We start from the raw sequence: 24,193 nt of genomic DNA on the forward strand, positions 1-24,193 counted from the left end.
ATTGTTAACAAACTCAAGTAACAATATATACACTGAATACTATTTTAGGCTATGAAATCCCACTTGATTTTAAAGATTTGAAAAGCTCTTGAATGAAACTCAACAAAAATATAACCCTCTTGAAAATATTTTGAAAACAACGATTCATGTCGTGATTTTACGATTCTTTCAAATCTCAATTCAGAGATTCACTCAGACATGTCTGTCGCTTACAAGAATAGGTCAATGACTAACTTTGTTTTGTTTGATTTGCCTATATAGTGTTGCCAAAATAACAAACTTTGCCACACAAAAAAAGTTGCCATTGTAATTTATTTTATTTTATAAATCTCCAGTGTTGCCGAATACAACTTTCATTTATTTTATTTTATTTTAATAAATTTTATTTATTCTCGATATCTTCATCAGGATATCTTCATCTCATCTCTACATTCCTTCTCATCTCTACTCTAAATTTAAACTTCCAGAGCCAGAGGTGTCTCTTGATCATATCCCATCACCCAAACCTCCAGCCCAAATTTGTTTTCCTAGGATGCAGAGGTAACTTCGGTCCTAAAGCACAAAATTATTCTTTCATCCCTTTCGCACTTTTAAAATCTTTCCCTTGACTGCTAGGACGTGGCCGGCGCCGTTATTGATGTATAACATGTTCGTCGCCATGGGACCCATATTCGGGTGACGAGTGTTTTTCCTGGGAGGCCCCATCACATAAAAAACGTGCAGCGCTCTCTTACTAAAGTTAGCTGCTCAGTTTAACCACACGTTGCAAATCTGGGAGTTCTCCCTCTTTTCTGTCTCGCTCCTAATATTCCTTTAGGCCCGTCTAATAAAACTACCAAAATAAGCGTGGCGACGAACGTGTTAAAGATGCTCTGTTTTGAGCATTGTAATTGTGCAATCAATCCCAGGTTCGATTCATTTGACCCCTGAACGAAACTAATGGCCTCGGCCAATCACGGAGTAGCAATCATTGACAATGTAGAACTTTTTCTACTGAGCCACGCTTGGATCGTGGAATTTGAAGTGTAAATAATCGAGAATTATTTAAAGAAACGCAAGAAGCTTTCAGAAAATGTTTTATTTTCTACTTTTGATAGAAGCTAAGCTAGTTCATTGGCCTTATCGGTGGAAAGTGATGTCCCTTATAGTGAGAGCATTTCAAAATTATTACATTTTTTAGATGAAAAAAGTTAGAAGAAATGCAAGATGGTGAAAATGAGCGAATATTTAAAATTTAGTGTAGAACCATTAATCACATACCAATTTTTTATTCAGCACAAGGACCTTTAAAATAAGCGACACTTAAATAAAATCGCTCAAAGTTAGTGATCGCTAATTTTAGCTATCTCCAATTCTAAGCAGTAATGCTCATTTAAATTTAAAAACGGATAAGCAGAATACAAATCTGGAAGAAATTTCAAAGAGAATTTTGATAAGAAAAGTTACGATAAACAGTGTAAGTTTCCGCATTATTTTTGTAATATTTTTGTGGAACTCAGATTTAGTTTCGTGGGAAAATAGAAGAAAAGGCATTATAAACAAATTTGAATCAAAATTCCATTTTTTATTTTTAGTTCAGGAGAGTGTTGTGATTTTTAAGATCCATTTTTTTTTATCTTTTCCGACATCTATGCTGGGGAAAAGTTTCAAGGTGGTGTATGAAGAAAATTTGAAAAAAACTTACACTTTTCCAGTGAAGATTGAATGAAATTTTGAAAACGTTATTGAAAACCTGATCGTAAACAATCATTTGAACCGAAGTGATAACCAAATGATTATCTATTTCGTCTAAGGGCGAACACGAAATTATTGCGACAACGAAAATGTCATGCCAATTTTCTTATAATATTTACCAAAATTTTAGGGTAGTTTTACACATATATTTACTTCAAAAATCAAAAGATAAGTTAATCGATGGAGCCTAGAGTGTAAAATTGAACGCATTATCGTTTGATGCCCTCCATCAAAGTCTTTACAGAGTCATCTGGTTTCTCAGTTTTTTTTTCCATTTTTTTGACATGTCCTTCTCGTCTTTGATTGTCTTCTTGCTCTTCCGAAGTTCCCGCTTCATTATTGCCCAGTACTGCTCCACCGGTTGCAGCTCCGGACAGTTTGGCGGGTTCATGTCCTTCGGAACAAATTGGACGGAATTGGCCTCATACCACTCCAGAAAACTTTTAGAATAGACACTGCTGCAAGAACGTCAAAAAGCGCTTCTCGAGACTCAGATTTGTAGATCTCGCCATTTACTGTACCCTTTGTCATGAAAAGCTCACTCCTCAGTTCGCAAGATCAGATGGCCTGCCAAACGAGATATTTGGAGGCGAACTTCGACATTTTCTTCTTCTTAAATTTGTCGTCCATATCGAACTTGCTCTTGCCGGCGAAAAACTCCAACCCCGGAATTTGCTTAAAATCGGCTTTTATATATGTTTCGTCGTCCATCACACAGCAGCTATATTTTGTCAGCATGTTCTCGTAGAGCTTCCGTGCCCGAGTTTTAGCCGTCGATTGTTGCCGCTTCGTCAAGTTATGTCGTAAGACGGAATACTATGTAAATAATAATGTTGCCGCTCATCGGGGTTTAGGAAGTTCTATACCTTGTATGTATATAGCCCAGCTCTCTTCTTTGCATTCAGGACGTAGCTCTGTGACATGCTGATCTTTTTAGCCAAATAACGGCTTCAGACATTGAGATTTGCTTTGATCATCCGTTTCACCTTTCCCTCTGTCTTTTTGTTCTGCGGTCCCGGTTTTCTTCCAGCTCTTTGCCGTGATCCAACGTCAACCGCTTCAACACTATAGAGACGATTGAATGGTGAATGTTCAGCAATTTTGCCAACTGCCGGTGCGACAGGTCAGGAAATTCCAGGTGTTTGGAAAGAATTTGTTATTTCGACTCGCGTTGATTCACCTCCATTCTCGTAGAATCAAAAACACGACTTCGAGTTTGACAGCATGTAAACAATAAATACACATCAATGAGAAAGTGTGCAAAATTAGGTTGATTTTTACCCAATGATAAAAAAAGTTAAGCCTTGTTGAATGTGTCGCAATAATTTCGTGTTCGCCCTTTGACCAAATCAATACTTCAGCGTTCTTAAATTAGCCGTACAAAATATTGGGAAGCTTTCTTTGTCGCTAGCTCACGTTAAATTTAATGAAGCAATATACGAATTAGCGTTTTCGTGCTAGGTTTCAAAGATATTGATGTGAACTTATGTTGTCAGAAACCGCAAAAAATAGAAAACGATTTTTCTAGAGATATGCATCGCGATCTTAATGATATTTGAAAACCAAATAAGATCTCAGACAATTTTTTAGAAAGTGGCAATTGTTCAGATCGTCACTACTCAATAGCTCAATAGCAATATAATTTCCTGAAAAACATTTGAAAAATGTTTCTGGTTTCTTAGACGATCTATAAAATTTATTTTAATTTCATTTTTCCCCTTAAATAAATCTCAAAACTAGGTCATCTGTTTACCCGAACTAACGCAGCTAAACCACGGGAAGGAACCGTGTGGCTCCGAACATTTTTGGCCAGTTATATTTATGAATGTGTCTATGGATACGATGGCGAATTTAATCTCGTTGATGGACATAATTGCCCGGGATGAACGAGTGGTGTGGAAAATTGATAAACCGGTCCCGGTCTACCCTGACTTTCCTGCCCCAACTCTTCTTCAATCCAGAAGGGGGTTCTTTCCTTTTATATCGGAAAAAAAAATCATTTTGGGATGTTGGGGAAGTTTCCCGATCGGTTGAAAATTTCGAGAGTGTATCAACAAGGACAACAACCGCCCCCAATTGACGACGTCGGACGAGGATGTTGATGATGGGGGTTTGTCATACATGAATGGGTGACTGACACATGCTGATATGCTGTGCAATGCACAACAACGAGACGTCGATAGGCGACTGTGGTCGGAAAGAGGCTCACGTCTCACAAGTGGCAAATAATAATCCCTTTTTTGCTGCTGCCTTTTTTCCCCCAAATTTTGAGGGAATCGGGGTGGAATCGATTTATCTACGATACAGGCATGTTTTGTGTTACGCCCAAAACCGCTCTCGGTTGTCGTCAATAGGGGTACTTTTCTCTGACACAAGGAAGTGCGTAAATTCGGAAAATGTCTAAATTTGGAAGGATGTCTTTTATGATTCGATTATCGCCTGAATGGTGAATATCTCAAAAGCTGACAATCTATTTTTGAGCAGCTTTACTGCTGTGGGTACGGTGAGACATTCAAAAGTTGAGTAACAAAGAAAAATCGATCGGTTTTGTTCAACTAAGCGATGTACTTAATTTGTTTACATTTCATGAATAAGTAAAATATGTGTAAGCGAAAAAGAAATGATTCAAATAAAATGCTAGTCGTGCCCGACATTTTGAACCAAGCGAATTGAAATGAACCATATCACGCAAATGTTTCACGATTTTGTTTCTTCGTTTTTTTAACACACATCACAACCGGTGCTGCTTTTCACATGTTAATGAATGAAACATATGAAGACTTGTAGGGTGAGCCATTTTTCTTTTCAGGTTTTTTTTACATTCATACATATTCACAAACAAAAGACGCCCGGAGGAGGTGAAACTTTTCACGGTTTTCGGAAGAAAAAAAAACGGTTTGCAAATAATATATGTAGAAAATTGCCCCGTTCCTTGCTTCATCATCCCCCAGGTTTTGAATTAACGAGGGGATGAACCATGGCGGGTTACAAAATGGTAACGTAATGAAGTCATATTCGACGAAAGGGGTTGTTTGGTTGGTGCTTTTTTGTTTTTGCTTTCACTCCCTCTCTGGCGGAAGGATTTGCACGTGATGCCTTACAAATAAATTTATGAAAAAACTCAAATGGTGCGTGCGTTGTTTTGAACTTGGAACGAATATGAGAATATTGCAAGTGGTTTTATTCAGAAGAATGTAAATGAAAACTTTGAGAAAAAAATTAAATATAAACTTTTTTTGTAAACCTCGTAGATCGAAACTAACACAAAAAAAAGCAATGTTTTGAAAATTTGTAATTTTATTTTTGTCATTTTATGTCAATTTTTGTCAATTTTGTCATTCTTGTCTATTTCGTGATTTTTGTAATTTTTGTCGTTTTTGTCATTTTTGTCATTTGTGTCATTTTCGTCATTTTTGTCATTTTTGTCATTTTTGTCATTTTTGTCATTTGTGTCATTTTCGTCATTTTTGTAATTTTTGATATTATTGTTATTTTTGTCATTTTTGTCAATTTTGTCATTTTGGTCATTTTGGTCATTTCGGTCATTTTGGTCATTTTGGTCATTTTGGTCATTTTGGTCATTTTGGTCATTTTGGTCATTTTGGTCATTTTTGTCATTTTGGTCATTTTGGTCATTTTGGTCATTTTGGTCATTTTGGTCATTTTTGTCATTTTTGTCATTTTTGTCATTTTTGTCATTTTTGTCATTTTTGTCATTTTTGTCATTGTTGTCATTTTTGTCATTTTTGTCATTTTTGTCATTTTTGTCATTTTTGTCATTTTTGTCATTTTTGTCATTTTTATCATTTTTGTCATTTTTGTCATTTTTGTCATTTTTGTCATTTTTGTCATTTTTGTCATTTTTGTCATTTTTGTCATTTTTGTCATTTCTGTCATTTTTGTCATTTTTGTCATTTTTGTCATTTTTGTCATTTTTGTCATTTTATTCATTTTTGTCATTTTTGTCATTTTTGTCATTTTTGTCATTTTTGTCATTTTTGTCATTTTTGTCATTTTTGTCATTTTTGTCATTTTTGTCATTTTTGTCATTTTTGTCATTTTTGTCATTTTTGTCATTTTTGTCATTTTTGTCATTTTTGTCATTTTTGTCATTTTTGTCATTTTTGTCATTTTTGTCATTTTTGTCATTTTTGTCATTTTTGTCGTTTTTGTCATTTTTGTCATTTTTGTCATTTTTGTCATTTTTGTCATTTTTGTCATTTTTGTCATTTTTGTCATTTTTGTCATTTTTGTCATTTTTGTCATTTTTGTCATTTTTGTCATTTTTGTCATTTTTGTCATTTTTGTCATTTTTGTCATTTTTGTCATTTTTGTCATTTTTGTCATTTTATTCATTTTTGTCATTTTTGTCATTTCTGTCATTTTTGTCATTTTTGTCATTTTTTAAATTTTTGTCATTTTTTAAATTTTTGTCATTTTTGTCGTTTTTGTTATTTTTGTCATTTTTGTCATTTTTGTCATTTTGGTCATTTTTGTCATTTTTGTCATTTTTGTCTTTTTTGTCATTTTTGTCATTTTTGTCACTTTTGTCACTTTTGTCACTTTTGTCTTTTTTGTCATTTGTGACATTTTTGTTATTTTTGTCATTTTTGTCAATTTTGTCATTTTGTCATTTTGTCATTTTTGTCACATTTGTCATTTTTTGTCATTTTTGTCATTTTCGTCATTTTTTGTCATTTTTGTCATTTTCGTCATTTTCGTCATTTTTGTCATTTTTTTCACTTTTGTCATTTTTGTCTTTTTTAGCAAATTTGTCATTTTTGTTATTTTTGTCATTTTTGTCATTTTTTTTATTTTTGTCATTTTTGTCAGTCATTTTTGTAATTGTTTTATTCCTGTCTTTTATTCATTTTTGCCATTTATGTAGTTTTCATAATTTCTGTCATTTGTCATTTTTTTCTTTTTTTTTTTCATTTTTACCATTTTTGTTATTTCTGTAATATTTGTCATTTTTATCATTTTTTGTCTATTTTTCATTTTTGTCTATTTTTCATTTTTGTAATTTTTGTTATTTCTGTCATTTTTATCATTTTTGTCATTTTTGTCATTTTTATCATTTTTGTTATTTTTGTCAGTTTTGTCATTTTTGTCATTTTTATCATTTTTTGTGATTGTTGTCATTTTTGTCATTTTCGTCATTTTTGTCACTTTTGTCATTTTTGTCGTTTTTGTCAATTTTGTCATTTTTGTTAGTTATTTTTGTTATTTTTGTCATTGTTTTATTTCTGTCTCTTAGTCGTTTTCGCCATTTTTGTAGTTTTCGTAATTTCTGTCATTTTTTCTTTTTTTTCTTTTTTTTTCATTTTTGCTATTTTCGTAATTTTTGTAATATTTGTCATTTTTATCTTCTTTGTCATTTCTATCATTTTTTGTAATTTTTGTAATTTCTGTCATTGGTGTCATTTTTGTCATTTTTATCATTTTTGTCATTTTTATCATTTTTGTCATTTTTTCAACAGTGTTGTTTTTATCTTCAGGGATTTTTCAGAAATAAGAGACTTAGTTTCCGAAAGCTTAAAGCCTCAGCTTAAATTCCAAGCACTGATTGACACCGATTTTTGTTGATTCTGTCGACAAAAAATTAAACAATAACCAACAAAAATGGCTGTAAGCTGTTTGTATATCCTCCACTAGAGGACTATCATTTCATCGGATCCATCTACGAAGGTACCTTAAGCTTAGCCTCCATCGTTTGCCGCTGTTGGTTTAATCGCAAAGGTAAACATCATAACGGTGGTGTGTGTTGGGAGTTGAATGGGACGATTTTTTCCACCACATCCTGCTAGCCTCTATGCCAAAGCTGATGGCACTGAAAGCTCCTTCAAAAACATTTTCCAATTTCAAATGAAACTCGCTTCGGTTTGGCCCCAGTTTTTCCCGTCAACCAGCTCTCTGGGGGAAATAAAGGCGGAAAAAGCCATGCACAAATATGCCAAAACCGCGCCCTTCGTATTTTGGAAAAGTCTTCTGAACATTTTCGGTGGCAACCTAACCGTCCTCCTGGAAAACAAACACACTCGACTCTGGGCTCAGCTCTCAAAAAACTTTCGACAACCGTAATTACGAATGGAAAAGTGTCTCCATTGACTTTTGTTTTTCTGTTTCTTATTTTTCCTATTTCCTTAAATCGTCTGTTGATAATGTGGTCCCCAAAGTTCATCCTGACACAATCCAGGGTTTTCGCTTTATCTTCCTCGGAATCGATAGCGCGCGTTTTGTGCTGTGACTTTTCAATTTGCGCAAACCTTTCCGGATGAAGGCGGGGATATGTGTGTGACGCTTTCCGGATGATGGCAGCTGTCATACTCGTTCGGGTTCAAAAGCTCCCCAACAGGTAGATTAGACCCAGTTTGAGAGCAATTTTTTTTCAATCGACCTTACTGATTGGAAAAAGGGTAGAAAAAGACAAAAAGACACCTTGAGGTAGAATTGACTAAATTTGTATAAACTTTGTCAGTAAAGTAGTGTCATATTTTTTCAGTGTTGTAAAAATTAATCTAAAATCCATACATGCAAAGGCGTGCAATTAGCTTGTTTATTATAAAAAATCTCGATTATCGGTATAGATTCACTTAAACAACTTAAACAATACATTTTACCCAGCATACGGTAGCCATTGTACTGGCTTTCAATGTATTGTTTGAGTTATTTTCGTTGTTTGCATTTCACAAGACACGTGATTGTCAATCTGCAGGTACTCAAACAGAATATCAGATTAATATCAAATCGACTTTAATCAATACCCAAAGATACATCTGGAGAGGCTTGTCTACTGAAAAGACTTATGAAAACAAAAGGGACACATATCAATTTATCTATTGAAGGAATCTTTTCTAATTAAACTTCCATCCCAGCAAGTGGTTAACAATAGACGAATCAATCTGAATGGAAACGTTTCTTTCTCGCCTACGGGAAGTCAATTCCACTATCTGAACGGACCATTATTGAGGTTGAATTGCCTTGGGTTTCAGCACGTAATCTATAGCTGAAGTTAACACTGACTTTTTTAGTTCAAATGTTCAAGCTTCGACATTCGCAATTCATTCTAACGCTCCTCGCCGTTCGGTGGTTTTTTTTAATTTCACAAACAAATGGAATGAGTTTCTGACTCACCCGGTTGTGCTGGAAGTTTTCATTGACTTTTGCTGAAGGCGGGTGGTTTTAGCCGCGCGTCTGTTTGTTTTCCAATTGGGTCAGCACTGAATGTGCAGAAAAAAAACTCGAGAAAAAACAGGTAGAAAGACATACCCTTCAAATTTAAAATACAGCAGCAGAGTGAAAAAAATAAGAGCGTTTAGTAGTCAAAATGGAATGAAAAGACTAGGGCTTTTGCTCATCGAGTATGGTCAAAAAAAGTTGCTGTAATCCGACTTCCGAAAAAAAAATTTTTTCTTGTAATTTGCCTTTCTGTGACAGGATAAAACGACAAAACATATCAAAACGTTTTGATATTTGACATAAATGACAAAAATAACAGACCATTTTTTCGCTAAAACATAACAAATTAGACAAGTATGACAAAAACGATAAAATAAAGTAAATGATAGAAATGACAAAAAATGAAGTAAAAAGTATCTACATAAGATAATAATAACAAAACGATAATCATTAAAAAAATAGAAAAACTACAAAAATGACTAAATATTGTAAAATGATTCAAATGACAAACAATCACAAAAATGATAATAATGCAAATCACAAAAATGAAAAACAGAGAAAAAAAGACAAAACTGAAAAATTTACAAAAATGGCAAAACCAACCAATTTGACAAAAATGAAAAATTAAAAAAAAAAACAAGAACAAAAAGACAAAAATGACAAAACGCCAACATATGTAAACCAACAGTAAAAAGATTTAAAAAAAATTATAAAATATTACAAAAAAGTGATAAAGTGATGAAAATGACTAAAACAAACAATTACAAAAAAATACAAACAATAACAAAAATGAATAGTAAAGGCAAAACTAAAAAAATGATAAACATAACATACATAAATAACAACAATGAGAAAATTTACAAAAAAAAAACTAAAAAAAAAAATAAAATAGATACCAAAATAAAAAAAAAAAACAAAACTGACAACAAGATTGAAAAGATTGACAGACATATAAAAAATGCCGAGATCGACAAATGTGAAAAAACTACAGATTCTTGTAATTTTTTTCGTAGATTTTGTCATTTTGGACGTTTGGACTTTCTTCATTCTTTTAATTCTTGAATATTATTTGTTTCGTTTCTGTATATATATTCTTTCAAAAGGGTAATTTTTATAGGTTTTCGAAATTCTTGATTCTTTTAAATTTTGGTTGGTTGGTTGGTAAATTTTAAACATTGGTCATTTATTTTTCTCATTTTTTTAATGTTTGTCATATTTATTTTTAATCTCTTTTTCGTTATTTTTATCACTTTTGTTGATTTCGTCAATTCTTATAACTATTTTTAGTTTATTTTCGTTATTTTTGTCACTTTTGCCAATTTTTTTTTTAATTTTTGTTATTTTTGTCACTTTGGTCGCTTTTGTTTGTTTTATTTTTATTTTTATCATTTCTAAAATTTTTATTTCTTTAAGCTATTGTTACCATATCTTGCAACGCCGAAAAGTGTACATAAATATTTTTTTTTTCAAAAAGTAAGAGGTGTATTATCAAGGCTGGGTTAAAGGAAGGAGGGCAGTGGGAGCAATTGTCCCGGACCCCTTCTCTCAGGGGGTCCTTCGAGGAAAAAAAGTATAACATTACTTTAATCATACCGGTTTTAGTTTAAGAAACCTAAGTATTTATATATGAATGGAAATAGAAATAACTAATTAAATAACTAAGAAAGCCCACGTGAAATAATATCTCGAGTAGTTTCACTCTGGTTCATGTTAAAGGGGGTCAATTAGGACAAAAAAAAAATTAAAACTTGGCAAAATTTGGGCATTTTATTTCGAATTTTTCAACTTACAATCCGAAGAAATCTAAGCAGAATTCAGTGATTTTTTTAGAAAAAAAAAACAATTTAGATAGAGCTATTCACCCCAATTTGAATTTTCCAGCAAATACGGACTTGTTTTTACTGTATTCTGACAATCGGGTCAGACAATAGTTTGCTTCACTTGTGCACTTTGCTTTGATGATCCGGGCATGTCCGAAAAATTCTATTTTTTAATAATTTGAGGACGCTGATTCCAAATTTGCAATAAGTTTTTTTTTCTAGCAGCTCTTGTTTTCGCGAAAACTTAAAAATGGGTAAAAATTTAATTGAGAAATTTGTGCACTTTTGCCAGAATCTTTCAAAATCAGTAATTAAAACATAGACGCCAAAAATGCTGTTTCTCAGTCAAATTCATAAGCTTTACTTATTTATTGAATAAAGAATATTAATGAAGAGTACCCAGCAAATCTCAAGTTTCTCAATGTTGTATTTGAATTTCATTTGTAATTTGTTTGTCTACACCCATAGAAGAGGTTGCAAAAATCCAATGCCTATTTAGCACATCTCTGTGCCGATAATGCGCTGAAATGTGCACTGTGCCGAAGATGATATGTTTGAAAAACCGTAACTGGCATCAGGACTCGGCTCCCAACTAAAATGATGCATGACCACTACATTCAAGCAAAACAAGAAAAACATTTTATGGGATTTTGTTCCTATTGGATAATTCATCCCAGAAACAAGAAAATATAAATATAAACCACGCCCGTAGGGAGAATCGAACTCAAATCACTATCTAAATGGTCTTGCCAGACCGACATCTTAACCAGTGTACTATTTGAGCTTCATGCAGGAAGAGGGATATTTGTCATAGGCATTCTGCCACCGATCAACCACAAAAGAAACGCACGACAGTGGCTTCCCGGCGTTTGGCCTCCTTTCAAGGTATTCATTTGTCTTGCGATGGAAACGGGAAAGGGAACGGGAGTGGAGGAAACGGGAAACCTATTGAATGAGAACTGTGCTTTGCTTACTGCCTGCTATTACATACACACGCTACATATACACAGCTGCTAAAGCCGGGCAGCTTGGCCGGTGCTTGTTTGCCGGTGAATTGAAGGAATATATTCGTGTTGCTTTTGCTACATACACACGCACAGCTTAGCCGTGGTTGTTTGCCGGCGAATTGAATTGAAGGAATGTTTTTTTTGTTGTTGCTTTTACTGCATACACACGCACAGCTCGGCCGTGGTTGTTTGGCGGTGAATTGAAGGGATTGAATTAGAAGGATGTTTTTGTTGTTGCTTTTGCTACATTCACACGCACAGTGCTCGGTTCGCTGGCTGCCTGGTGTTGGCCGGTATTTATTTCCATCCTTCTTCGTCTTGTGATGCGATAGGGAGGGACGTGAAAGCGTTTTTATTTTGTTTCTTTCAGACATACGCAATTCGGTTAACTTGAGAGATTAATGCCAGTGGGAGCAAATCGAATCAGCACCGGTCGCGTTATCTTCTTGTACCAATGATGCTATGTAATTGACTACACGCCATTGGCACAGAGGCTGAATTTTGGGTGTAATCTTGAATCGAAAATTTGGTGGTTCTGACAAAAATCTGATTTCAGATTTTAAATTTTACTCTTGCTCTTTATCTGTATCTCCATTGAATTAGCTCATTGAAGAAATGAAGAACATTTTAATTTTTTTTTGAAATTTTTCTAACCCTGAAAGTTAAAGCTAGTGATAGAGTTATTAAATAAATTGCTAATTGTATTTTTTAAATCCTTACTAAAAAATTAATTGATTTACCAAATTTGACAAACTGAATTCCTTCTTGAGAATCGATACACTTGCTAAAACACTAAGATGATTATTATTATTATTTTTGACGTATTTGCATTTTAGTTGACCTTATACAAAAGATAATTATCCCCACCCTAATCTATCATTTAGAGGTTCAGCCTCCAGATTACCAGACATTAGGAAATTTTGAAACACCCTAATGGTCATCTTTTAAAATTTGCACTTGTTATTTGACCAGTTCTGAAAACAACTCCAATGTGCATGAGAGTGCAAAGTTTACGAAGCCTCCATTCTGTTGCAATTTTGAAATTAAAACACTATCCAGAAGTTTTAAAGTCTCGATAAACCGATCATCCGAAAGAATTTAAAAGCAATAACAATTATACCAAGGTGCTTATGTTCGTACAGCATCAGCAAAAAAATAGACAATAAAAATTCGAAATAAATTTTTTCAAACTTATCTATAAAAGTCTTCAAAAACGATACTTGACTGGTTATTTTGTGGTAGAAGTAAGTTATTGGTTCATGTTGAATTTCGAAATCCAACCATCTGATTTTTGAAGATTGTTCCAAAAACTGACCTGTGCAAAATTTCTGCTCCATAGGTCTTGATTTTCAGAGGTGCCTCAATGCGCTCAAAGTTTCGATTTTTTTACCCACAAAAATCATAAAACATAATCACCAACCAAAAGAAATCGGAAAAATCAAAATTTTAATTCTGATGCCAAATGACTTAATGAATAAAACGTCGAAATCTGGTGTTATCTCGAAATAAATCTTTTTTTAAAAATCGACTTAAAAATTTTAAAAATTGCCAAAGGCATGGCTGAAGGTCGAAATTTGAATTTGGATGTCAAATGATTTAAAATGCATGAAACGTCGAAATCCAGTGTTATCTAAAAAAAATTCTTTGGTAAAAAATCGACTTCCTGGAATTTGATCGGTTTCCCGAAAAACCGCCGATTTTCTCAGAAATTTGGTTCTAGATATCAACAGTTCTCGACGTTTATGCATTTCCAAGTTATTTTGCATCCAAATGGAAATATCTATTTTCCAAATTTCGACATTTTAAATTCGATTTTGGACATTTTTTTTTTTTTAAATAACATCAGATTTTGACGTTTTATGCATTTTTTTAATTCATTTGGCCTCAAAATAAAAATTTTGATTTTCAGATTTCATTTCGTTCCCTTTTTAGTGTTTTTTGAGGATCCCTAAATCAAGCACGATTAAGCTGAAATTTTGCGTAGGTCAGTTTTTTGGGCTAATCTAAAAAATGTATATGGTCGGTTTTCAAAACTCGATGAAGATTTTTTTCTCGTACATCCACGGCCACCTTACTCTCCATCAGTGGTGTGTAAACTGGGGGCCGGACATTCGGCCGAATGCCGATAGGCCGAAAGATGTTAGGCCGAAGGTCGCTAGGCCGAATGGGTTGAAAGGCCGACGGATGTTCGGCCGAATAGGACAATAGGCCGAATGCGACATTAGGCCGAAGGTTATTTGGCCGAATATTATTTGGCCGAATGGTCATCAGGCCGAATGGGCGATAGGCCGAATGGTCATTAGGCCGAATGGTCACTAGGCCGAATGGTCATTAGGCCGAATGGTCACAACGCCGAATGGTCGTTAGGCCGAATGGATGCTAGGCCGAAAGATCGTTAGGCCGAATGGTCATTAGGCCGAATGATCGTCGGGCCGAATAGATGCTAGAAGGTCGTTAGGTCGAATAGCCACTAGGCTGAATGGTTGTTGGATCGATTTTGTGCTAGGCCTTTAAGACATATAATCGCTTTCTTGCATGTCGGGCCGCTCAGTTAGGCCGAATGGTCGTTAGGCCGAATAGTCATCAAGCCGAATGGTCATCAGGCCTAATGGATTGCCTTGTGATCATTGACCTAATGACCATTCAGCCTTATGAAAATTCGGCCTTACGACCATTCGGCCTTACGACCTTCGACCTAGCATCCATTCGGACTTACGATCATTCGGCCTTGCGACCAATCGGCCTTGCGACCAATCGGCCTTGCGACCAATCGGCCTTGCGACCATTCGGCTATGCGACCATTCGGCCTTACGACCATTCGGCCTAATGACCATTCGGCCTATTAACCATTCGGCCTAGTAACCATTCGGCCTTACGACCATTCGGCCTTACGACCATTCGGCCTTACGACCATTCGGCCTTACGACCATTCGGCCTTACGGCCATTCGGCCTAATGACCATTCGGCCTAATGACCATTCGGCTTTATGATCTTTCGGCCTAGTGATCATTCGGCCGAACATCCTTCCGGCCTTGCGTCCTTTCGGCCTAACAGCATTCGGCTGGATAACCGTCGGCCAAATAACCCATTCGGCCTAGTGGCCTGTTCGGCCAGATAGCCCATTCGGCCTCACGTCCATCGGCTGAATGACCTTCGGCCGATTGGCTTTCGGCCTCATGACTTTCGGCCGAATGACCCAGCCTCGTGTAAACTCGCTTCGGAAAGAATCATCCAGCTGTTTTTTTCCGAGTTTAACTTGTTGTGTGCAGATTGATTTTATCTTCGTTCTAATCATTACGTGATTGCACACAAAACGAAGAGAATAGTTCTGCATTGATGTTTTCCATGCCTCGCAGGAATAAAATCACACCAACGAAACAACAGAACGAAGTTTACCGTACACAAATGCACACGAGCGATCGTTGCCCGACGGACCGAGTTAACATTCCTCGCACCTTTCTCTCGCTCGTTTCCCGTTCCCTTGTATCTATCACTTTTAACCACGCCCCCATGCGTTGTCCGATTGATGTGTTCGGCTGCCGAACGAAAACGATTTGAATTTTGAATTCGCAGAACTGTACGTTCGCTTCCCTGATGTTTCCCCCGATCAGGGTTGCCAACTGTTTTTCGAAAAAGTCTGGAAGATTTTGAAAAAATGTCTGGAAATATCTGGAAAAGTCTGGATGGCTTACTTTTGGGAAGGTGGTGACCTTTTTTTTTTTGGTCCCCAGATCCCAATGTTGCAGAAAGCTACTAATCGTTTGTTTCTGACACTATCACTTCCGTGGTCTGTTTGACTCTCTATTTGACGCACAACTTCAAGCATTTGTCATTATTCCTAGCTTTCAACCATTTCTGCATTCCAAATTCATTAATTCTAATCATTTACTACCATATTTTACCATGACCATTTTAAATTTTCATAGCTTCTTACAACAATTTATGTCCTAAGTCAAAAGTCTGGAATTGTCTGGAAGAAATGTCAAAAGTCTGGAAACCTGAAAAAATGTCTGGCAAAAGTCTAAAAAGTCTGGAAGATCCAGACAAAATCTGGAAGGTTGACATCACTGCCCCCGATTGCTGTTTACTCCTGCCGAGTTTACCCGAAGCTTACTTCCTGATGCTTTCCGAGTTGAACTATAGATAGCATCATTGCAGTTTGAGTTTAACGAAATAAAATCGTTCTGCAAAGAAGGGCAAAGTGCGAGTATGTAGACTCGCGATTTTAACATCTCTGCTCTCCATATAAGTGATCGAAACAAAAAAAAAACCTAAAGTAAATAAAAGATATAGAAAGATTGAGTAATTGAGGCACTTAGGATCAGAGGGGTGCAAGTGATTTTTTATCAAAACTGAGATAAACTGTTTTTTGGATAGTTAAAGTATAGATTAACATTCTGTAGAAGACACAGGTCAAAAGAAAAATTATTTCGATATTTTTAAGCTATTTATAAAAAAACGTGTCAATGAAAATCGTGTTTCGTTTGGTGTCAGAAGGGTGCAAGTGCATTTGCACCCTTCTGACACCAAAGGATTATACTTTTAGGCTAATTTCATTAGAACGTATACATTTTTGTCAGTTGAAAACAACATCATCTAGCTCCTACTAGGATTTTCTACTGGTTCTGACCAGGATAATCCAAAGTCCTCAGATAGAGAAGTGATGAAAATAGATTCAGGTGTAACTTCGTCGGCATGAAAATCTCATTGTTATGTATACAAAAAATTCTAAAATATTTTTTATGGCAAATTCAGCCAATGCTAATAGGGATAAAAGGCAAACACAAAACGCACTTAACAATAATTTTTTGGCAAATATATCTAAGAAAAATCTCTCGGATGAAAGCTCAGAGGATTCAGAGTTTTCGACAGGCTTTGATCATGATGTCACATACTATCCCACGGAACAAAATGGAACTTCGAAAAGTTCAGATGGGTCGTTGCGACAGGTAGTTTATAAAAAATTACATTAAGTCTTTTAAGGAATATTTACATAACTGTTTAGGAAAGAGGCCTGGTATAATTAGACCAAAAATAGAAAAATTGAACATCCACGGTTCTTCTGAAGAATCAGAAGTTGCTGCTGCTGCAGTTGCTAGCGAGAATGAGTCCATTCCTGGAGAGTCAACCGGCCATTCATCAAGACCCCAAAAACGCCAACGAAATCAGGCAGTCTGGAAACTCATCTTGCGAAAAAAGATACGAAACCAAGGGGAAGCGTACGTTGGTTCTACCGGAAAAAGCGACCAGCTAAACAGTTAATTTCAATGAATGAACACATATGCAGGTATTCTTGTGTATCCATTAAGGAAAAAGAGAGATTGAAAGATTTCAACAAATTCTGGGAATTAGGATAATGGAACTTGCAAACCTCGTTCATTATAAGTTGCATAGAAATTTGAAGCCCGAAAACGCAGAAAATTAAATGTGTGAACAAAAACAAAACATCTAGTATCGTACTGAAAATACTCGTTCCATACAAGTTCCAAAAGGATGCAATCATATTGTTTGGAGTCAGAGGGGTGCAAGTGTCATTCTTGGGATCAGAAGGGTGCAAGTGAAAAATATCAATAAAAGTAGTTCGCCGTTTTAACATAAATATCGCAAAAACTTTGGTTTTTCTTTCAGAATCGTTCATTTTAGACCTCATGAGACACACTCCATCGAAAATTTAGTAGAAAAATTGATTCGATAATTTTGATTTAGAAAAAAAACTTTGAGGCCCGTTTTCTCGAAATCATCATTTCGGCACTTGCACCCCTCTGATCCTAAGCGCCTCAATTGTTATTGGCAGGAGCAAAACCCTATCTCTACAAAAATGGAGGTTTCATCAAATAAGACAGCCAACAGCTAGCTAGCAAAGAGAAATGATATCAAAATCCAATTTATAACGATGGCACAGGGCCCACAATGCATAAGAGTAGGGTAGAGGACGAAGGAAAAACCGGATGATATGTAGCAGTAACGTTATGGCGTTTGACGATTTCCCCCATGATGCCGATAACGATTTCCTGCGCTGTGCTGACCCTTCCGGTTTCCGAAGATCCAAATACGAATCCAAATGGCTCCAGGAATAATGGCAAATATCTGTATTCATCGAGTTTATCGGACTTGGACTGGACCAATCAAGTGGTTCAATTCTTGTTCCATCACACGTGATTGGGGTTGATGTTGAGTGGTTGAAATCTAACCGGACTAGAGGTGTATTGTTTTACTCCGATTTATTGAGCACTGTCGATTTTGGGGAAAACCACAATGAATCAGTTGTTTTAATCTAACAGTTAATTGAATTTATCGTTTATGAAATATCGAACATTCGACTGAATTTCTAACATATCGACAGCCGGATTTCGGTTTTATCGAGACGGGACCAGACCCTCTCGAGAACCGCTACTAAATTATGTTCCAAGCAGTAGTAAACCAAATTTGTACTACCTCTTCGATCCGGTATCCCAAATCGGTTCTGTCAGACAAGACATGATTTAGAAGCACGTGAATAAACGGCACGTTAGGGGGTTTTGCTTGTTTCGACATTTCCATACGTTTCTACTTAGATGTAACACATTTCACGGTTCGGAATGTTTCATAAAAGCGCGCCAACCGAAAAAAGGACGAAGGAAAAAAATTTAATATCCCGTCGGCAGCGTCCTTCTCCTTTGTTTCGACACGGGAGAGGACATTTTTCAATGATGGAAGATATTCCATCCATGATGAATGCGTTCAATATGCCTTCCAGGGGACACCAAAATGAATTGTCCCATTATGCGCTCGCTTTACTGAGCAATGTGAACAATTTCAATTAAATAATCGTGAATTCATGTTCCCTTCAAACGAGTGAGTGAGTTCTAATCTGTTTTCTTTTTCTGTTTTTATTTCAGAATACGAAGGATCGCCCCGACGGTTCGGATTGAGCCTAAACGAGGACAGCTCCTTGTACTATCTGTCGTCCAATTTTAAATTGAATCTGACTTCTCCATCGCTACAAACACCGCCACGTCCAGGCTTCCCGCAGCGTGTGTTAACACCCGCTAACAACAACAATAGTATCAACAACAATAATAACAATAACAACAGTAGCAACAGTGCTGCCACCACTCCGACGCCAAACAACAACAACAGCCACTACTACCCGACGCGATCGCCCACACTGCTGGAACAGGTTAGCTCCGGCTTAAACGGATCGGTCACCTTCGACGCTAACGCTCTTTTAAGTGAGTTCGACGCTAAGCGGGCCGCCGTCAGTATCGTCAATCGATCGAACCTAACAGATTCGGTTAGTAGTAAACTGAACGTCCTAAGGCTGGACACTTCCTCGCCTAGCGGCGATTACTCGAAAACGGACGAATTCCAACAGCAGCAGCAATCGTTGAAGGTGACGCGATGCTCACCGGAACACCACAAAACGACAACCACACCCTCGATACTGGGCCTAACTTCCACGACGGCGGACGATGCGCCGACGTTTGGGGCCGGTTCGTTTACGACGCCGATTACGGCTTCGTCTACCTTCGACTATCTGTACGAGTTTAGCGAGACGCGCAAGGTGCTGGAGGAGTTCTTCAAGTGTCCGACCACCGAAGATGTGGAGAAGGCGTTCGAGAAGTTTAGCGAAAGCGGAGACGATGTTGAGAGTTTGGTGAGTACGAAACACCCAAATGTAGATTGGACCGTTTAATTTTATTGGTTTCGTCTGGATTTAGAATTCAGCGTATGGATCGGTACTTTGGCTTTTTTGTTTCCTTTATCAAATTCGTTGCTCAGTAGCTCAAAAGCGAATCCTCCTTACCCTCCTTTTTGACCATTCGTCCCTCGAATAAGTGACCATCGTGCTCAACGGCAATACCCGTTACGAGATTCTTATATTCCTTGGTAAAAGTCCGATCTAGATCGGACTTGAACTATTGTCTATCTTGGCTCACTGATGACCGCAGACAATGACACCAGCCTTGAGATCAAGAGGCGAATGATCAGCAGAAGTCGTGCCTACTATGGACTCCAAAAGCAACTGCGGTCGAGAAGACCAAGCCCTCGCACGAAGTGTAACCTGTACATGACGCTTATTAGACCGGCTACTGTCCAAACGGCTCCACGGCAATTCTTGTTTTCATTCTAACCAGTAAAGCTCTCCTTCTCTACTGTCACGATTCACGACTCCCTTATCATTCGCAACTACTCGCGACTCGAGGCACACATTCGGCCTCTTGTCACAATTTGAGACGTAAGCTAAACGCCTGTCCTCGTAACTTGAAACCCTCTTTCAATCCTTCCTCATGACCTGATTTGAGACGAGACCCTACATCACCTCTCCTCGTGTCTTGGAAGCTCTCTTTCTCTCCGTCTCTTAACCCAATTCAAGTGGAAACTCTAACTCTTCTCTCTTCGTGTCTTGAGATCCACATTTCCTCCACCTAACCGTGTAGTCCGTCTTAACTCTTTGAGACTCAACCTGAGACTCGACCTCTCCTCTTAAGACTTGAGGTCTAGGCTCCACATGTTTCCGGCATCCGCGAATCGAGGCTAGGACCACCCGAAGCGCGAATTCGATTGCCACAAACACTTTTTGGTCGCTCCGCATATCGGGTTCGCGACTTCCCGATAGACGTGACGACTCCTTCTACTTGCAACTGAGCACTGGTATCAAGGCCCCCATTCACACCACGTGAACACCACGTTTACCACTAGGGGGTAGAACTACAACCCAGAACGGGTTCTATCTATCTTTTTTTTATTAGTGTATCACTCAGATGAAAAATCCCGGTTTACCGATTGTATTCCAAGGCACTTTGAACCAACGCGTCCCCCCAATTTGCTACTCTGGGTCCATGGGTACAATGGGAAGACTGGTGATATACTTCGTATATACCTCCTACTCCCTAAACTCCACCTGGGGCCGCAGATCTAGTTCCCACCTCGAACTTTTTAACACACTTTGCTTCAAAAGTAGGAGGTCTATTCGCGCTAGTGCGCTCCAAGATAATATTCATAGACGAGACCACTTTCAGCAAAATCTCTCCTCTCACGACTCGAAATCCGGCCACTCCTCCTCGCATCGACTCGAGGTTGACGTACACATACCTCTCCTCTTTACGACTGAAGGCCCGATCTATCCCCTAGCAACTCTATATCTGACCTCTCCTCGTAATGACTCAAGGTAACCACTTATACGCCTTCTCTTGTTGATTAAAGGCCCGATCGCTCCTCTTGCGACTCGAGACCCGACCTTCTATCGTAAAAACTCGGGGTTGTCCACACAAACCTCTCCTCATAAAGATTCGAGGCCTGACATCTCCTCTAACAATTCGAAGCCGGACCTCTTATCTCCAGGATTCGAGGTTTGACACCTTTATGACCGTCGTGTGCTGATCGAGAGCAGCTTATCATGGACTCGCGCCGGTCACAGCACACGCGCGGTACTTAAAGCAACTACTCGGATGATTCCCGACGAAGACGTCATCCTACTCCAACTCGAATGGCTCGCCCGGCGTCGAGAGCCACTCTACCCGTGGGTATTCCCCGAACGTGGAATAACCCTTTCCCAACGATTTCCACTGCGAAGAAGGTCAAGTTTTTTTCCCGCAGCTTCTGTCGTTGAGAACCGCCCTACTCGGATACTCCCCGAAGGTGGAGCATCCTACACACGAGCGCGGCGTACCCACGGCATCCGATACGCAGAAGATATTGCGTTATCTTTGTAGCTTCTAACCGTTGGATCGGACGCACTCTACTCGACAGCCCCCCGTCAACGTGGTCAGCCTACTTCGACCGTTGTCCGGTCTTCTTGTATCTCTTTGGCCCGTAGTGAGCCAGATCGAGAGCAGCTTGTTCTAGACTCGCGCCTGTCACGGTACACATTCAGTACTTTGAACGATCTGACTCGATAGTGACGACATCGTACACCGACTCGAGAGGCTCGCCCGGCATCGAGGACCTCTCTACCCGTGGGTATCCCCCAACAGTGGTTTACCCCACCTGACTGTACCAATTGTGACGTGTAGATCTCTTGGTTAACCACGGGAAGGTGGAACTACAGCCCAGAGCGGGTTCTATCCATCTATATCGTATCATTTGTAGACATGTCAGGTTAGGAAAAAAAAACTGTTTATGTAATGACAGTGTTGTAATGTTATTGCCAAAATTTTCATCGTTAGCAGAAGAAGGGAATCAGAACTTTCAACAGCTACTGCGTATTTCATCTCGTGGTTAAAATATGAACGTCCGGACGTAGTAGGAAGTTATGCTATAGGAATCAGGATACGTCTTATTCGAACTTAACATCTCCAATTGAACAAGTTGATTCAGTAAAGTACTTAGGTTTGTTAATGGATAATAGTATGAAATGGACCGTGCACACAAAACACGTATGCTCTAAAATAACACCGTATGTTTTTGCTTTGAGAAAAATACGCTCTATAATTACTGAAAATACCGCTTGGAAAATTTATTTCGCTTACATACACTCCCATATAACTTACATGAATTCTATATGGGGCAGTAGTGCCAATATTTATTTACAACCTATTCGAATTTTACAAAATAAAGCAGTCAAGATTATAAGAAATCTTCCTATCTTACATCCGACTGCACTGCTCTACAACTTGAAAGTGCTATCTTTAGATATACTTAATATGTTCGAATTATGCCAATACATATACAAAGTTGTAAATAATCTTATTAAACATCAACTAGATTTAACCCTAACATCTGACTCTCATAGCCACAATACTCGAGGCTCAGCTCACATTAATCTTTTAACTAGAAGATTACGCACTTCTTTTGCTCAAAAAAGTGTTGTGAACAAAGCAATTCGTATATTCAACTCACTACCAAGTGAACTAAAAAGTATTAACAGATTCTCCATATTTAAAAAACAATTAAAACTATTCCTAGACTTCAATAAAACCAACTACACCTTAAACGAAACTCAGCACAGTAGGGTCCTCTCACTCTTACGACACCATACTGTACATAGATAGTATGGCTAGTGGAGGAGTGTGATCTTACTGTGCTTCTTGAATCTAAACACAAAATTAAATTGCACGGACCTCCTAAGAAACAGTTCGCCACCAAAGTAACGCGTGGCAAGCGCGGTAAACCTTGTCAACACTATGGACTCTTGGGAGGAGAAGACAGGAAATGGTCTTCATAACCGTGTGCAACCTGGCGTGGGAAATTAAAGCATTACCCTTAAATCCATCCTTTACCCTTCCTTCTACATACTCAATCCCGAATCCTTCCTTTTCCTTTAACCTTAAGGCAGCAAACAGTGAATAGTTTTAAGTAGTAGATAAGCAAAAAGCAAACACACACTACACTTAAAATGTATCACCGTCGGGGGTCCGTCAACAGTTTTTTCAAACTTCTTCGGTCTCAATAAATTGAATTGAAGTAAAAAAAAAACATTGGTAATCAAGAGGGGGTAGCGGACTTGAGTCTGCTAAACACGAAGAGGTTATATCTTGAGTCGAAAGCAAGATATGTCAGACCCTCAGTCACAAAAAAAAGACGTCAGACCTTGGCCCTTTTTCTGCGCCGCGCTTGAGGTGCCGATAGACGAGTCACTCGATTCCAGGAGTCGCTTTAGGTGAGGAACGTAACTTCGGATGAGCTTTGAGAATGAACCTCTGCCACTTCATTTACACTGACTTTCGGAATAAGATGTGAGTCCCGTGACGGCAGATGACTCGATTATCGTCATTTCACGTTCGGCGCAGAATAAGGACCCTTGAGTGGCTAATAAGAGAGGTTATACCTTAAGTTAAAAATGGGCAGCAAGACCTCAACTCGACGGGGAAGTCATCTGAGTCGGTGAAGGATGAATTCTGGGAGTCAATCCAATAGTATCGATCCAAAAACATTTCGATATAGGTAGCAGCAAGTGGAGAGTTCAACCCTTGTCCTTGAAATGAGGGGTTATATCTTGAATATTTTAGAAGAAAGGAGAGTCAAACCTTCGAATTTTCCCTAAACATTTTTTTTCACAAAAAACCTTGTGGGTTGTTTTTAACGTTTTGTACCACCAAATCTAGGTGATTAAATTTGAATCCTAATCCTAATGAATCAGATTTTGCACTTTACATTGTAAAAAAAGCTCGATGTCATTCTACAAAACTTTAGAAAATACCGACAGAAATGTCCTGCCAAATTCAACATGAAAAAAGTGGGTTAGTGGTCACAACAATCTGTTCAAACGAAGCAAATGATAGTCCGCTGCATGATGGCCTAGTTCAAAACCTTATTATTGCATCCGATGAACCGGAATAATCGCACGTGTGCTGTGCATGCCACCTCGAGCAGGAACATACATATTAAAGGAAGTGGGCTGACAGGAGAATAACGTGGAAAGCAGGAAAAAAAACAACAAACATAACCGATTCCGTTCGACGAATCTCGTCACAGTCTGCTACAAACATAGGACTAAGTCCTACGTGGTGCTCCCATCCTATGAACGACTCT

The 24,193-nt window shown here is 37.8% G+C and overlaps 1 protein-coding gene across 2 annotated transcripts in view; it reads left to right on the plus strand.

Annotated features, from left to right (window-relative positions):
* The window catches only part of LOC129740167 (uncharacterized), a 117,594-nt gene that overhangs the window by 79,764 nt on the left and 13,637 nt on the right, over window positions 1-24,193 (plus strand). For both annotated transcript variants that reach the window (XM_055731774.1, XM_055731776.1), the window contains exon 3: window positions 18,619-19,376. In XM_055731774.1, the coding sequence (XP_055587749.1) occupies window positions 18,619-19,376 (758 nt within the window). The remainder of the gene's footprint in view (window positions 1-18,618; window positions 19,377-24,193) is intronic.

The sequence above is a fragment of the Uranotaenia lowii genome, chromosome 1 (genome assembly GCF_029784155.1).
Source record: "Uranotaenia lowii strain MFRU-FL chromosome 1, ASM2978415v1, whole genome shotgun sequence".
NCBI lineage: Eukaryota > Metazoa > Arthropoda > Insecta > Diptera > Culicidae > Uranotaenia > Uranotaenia lowii.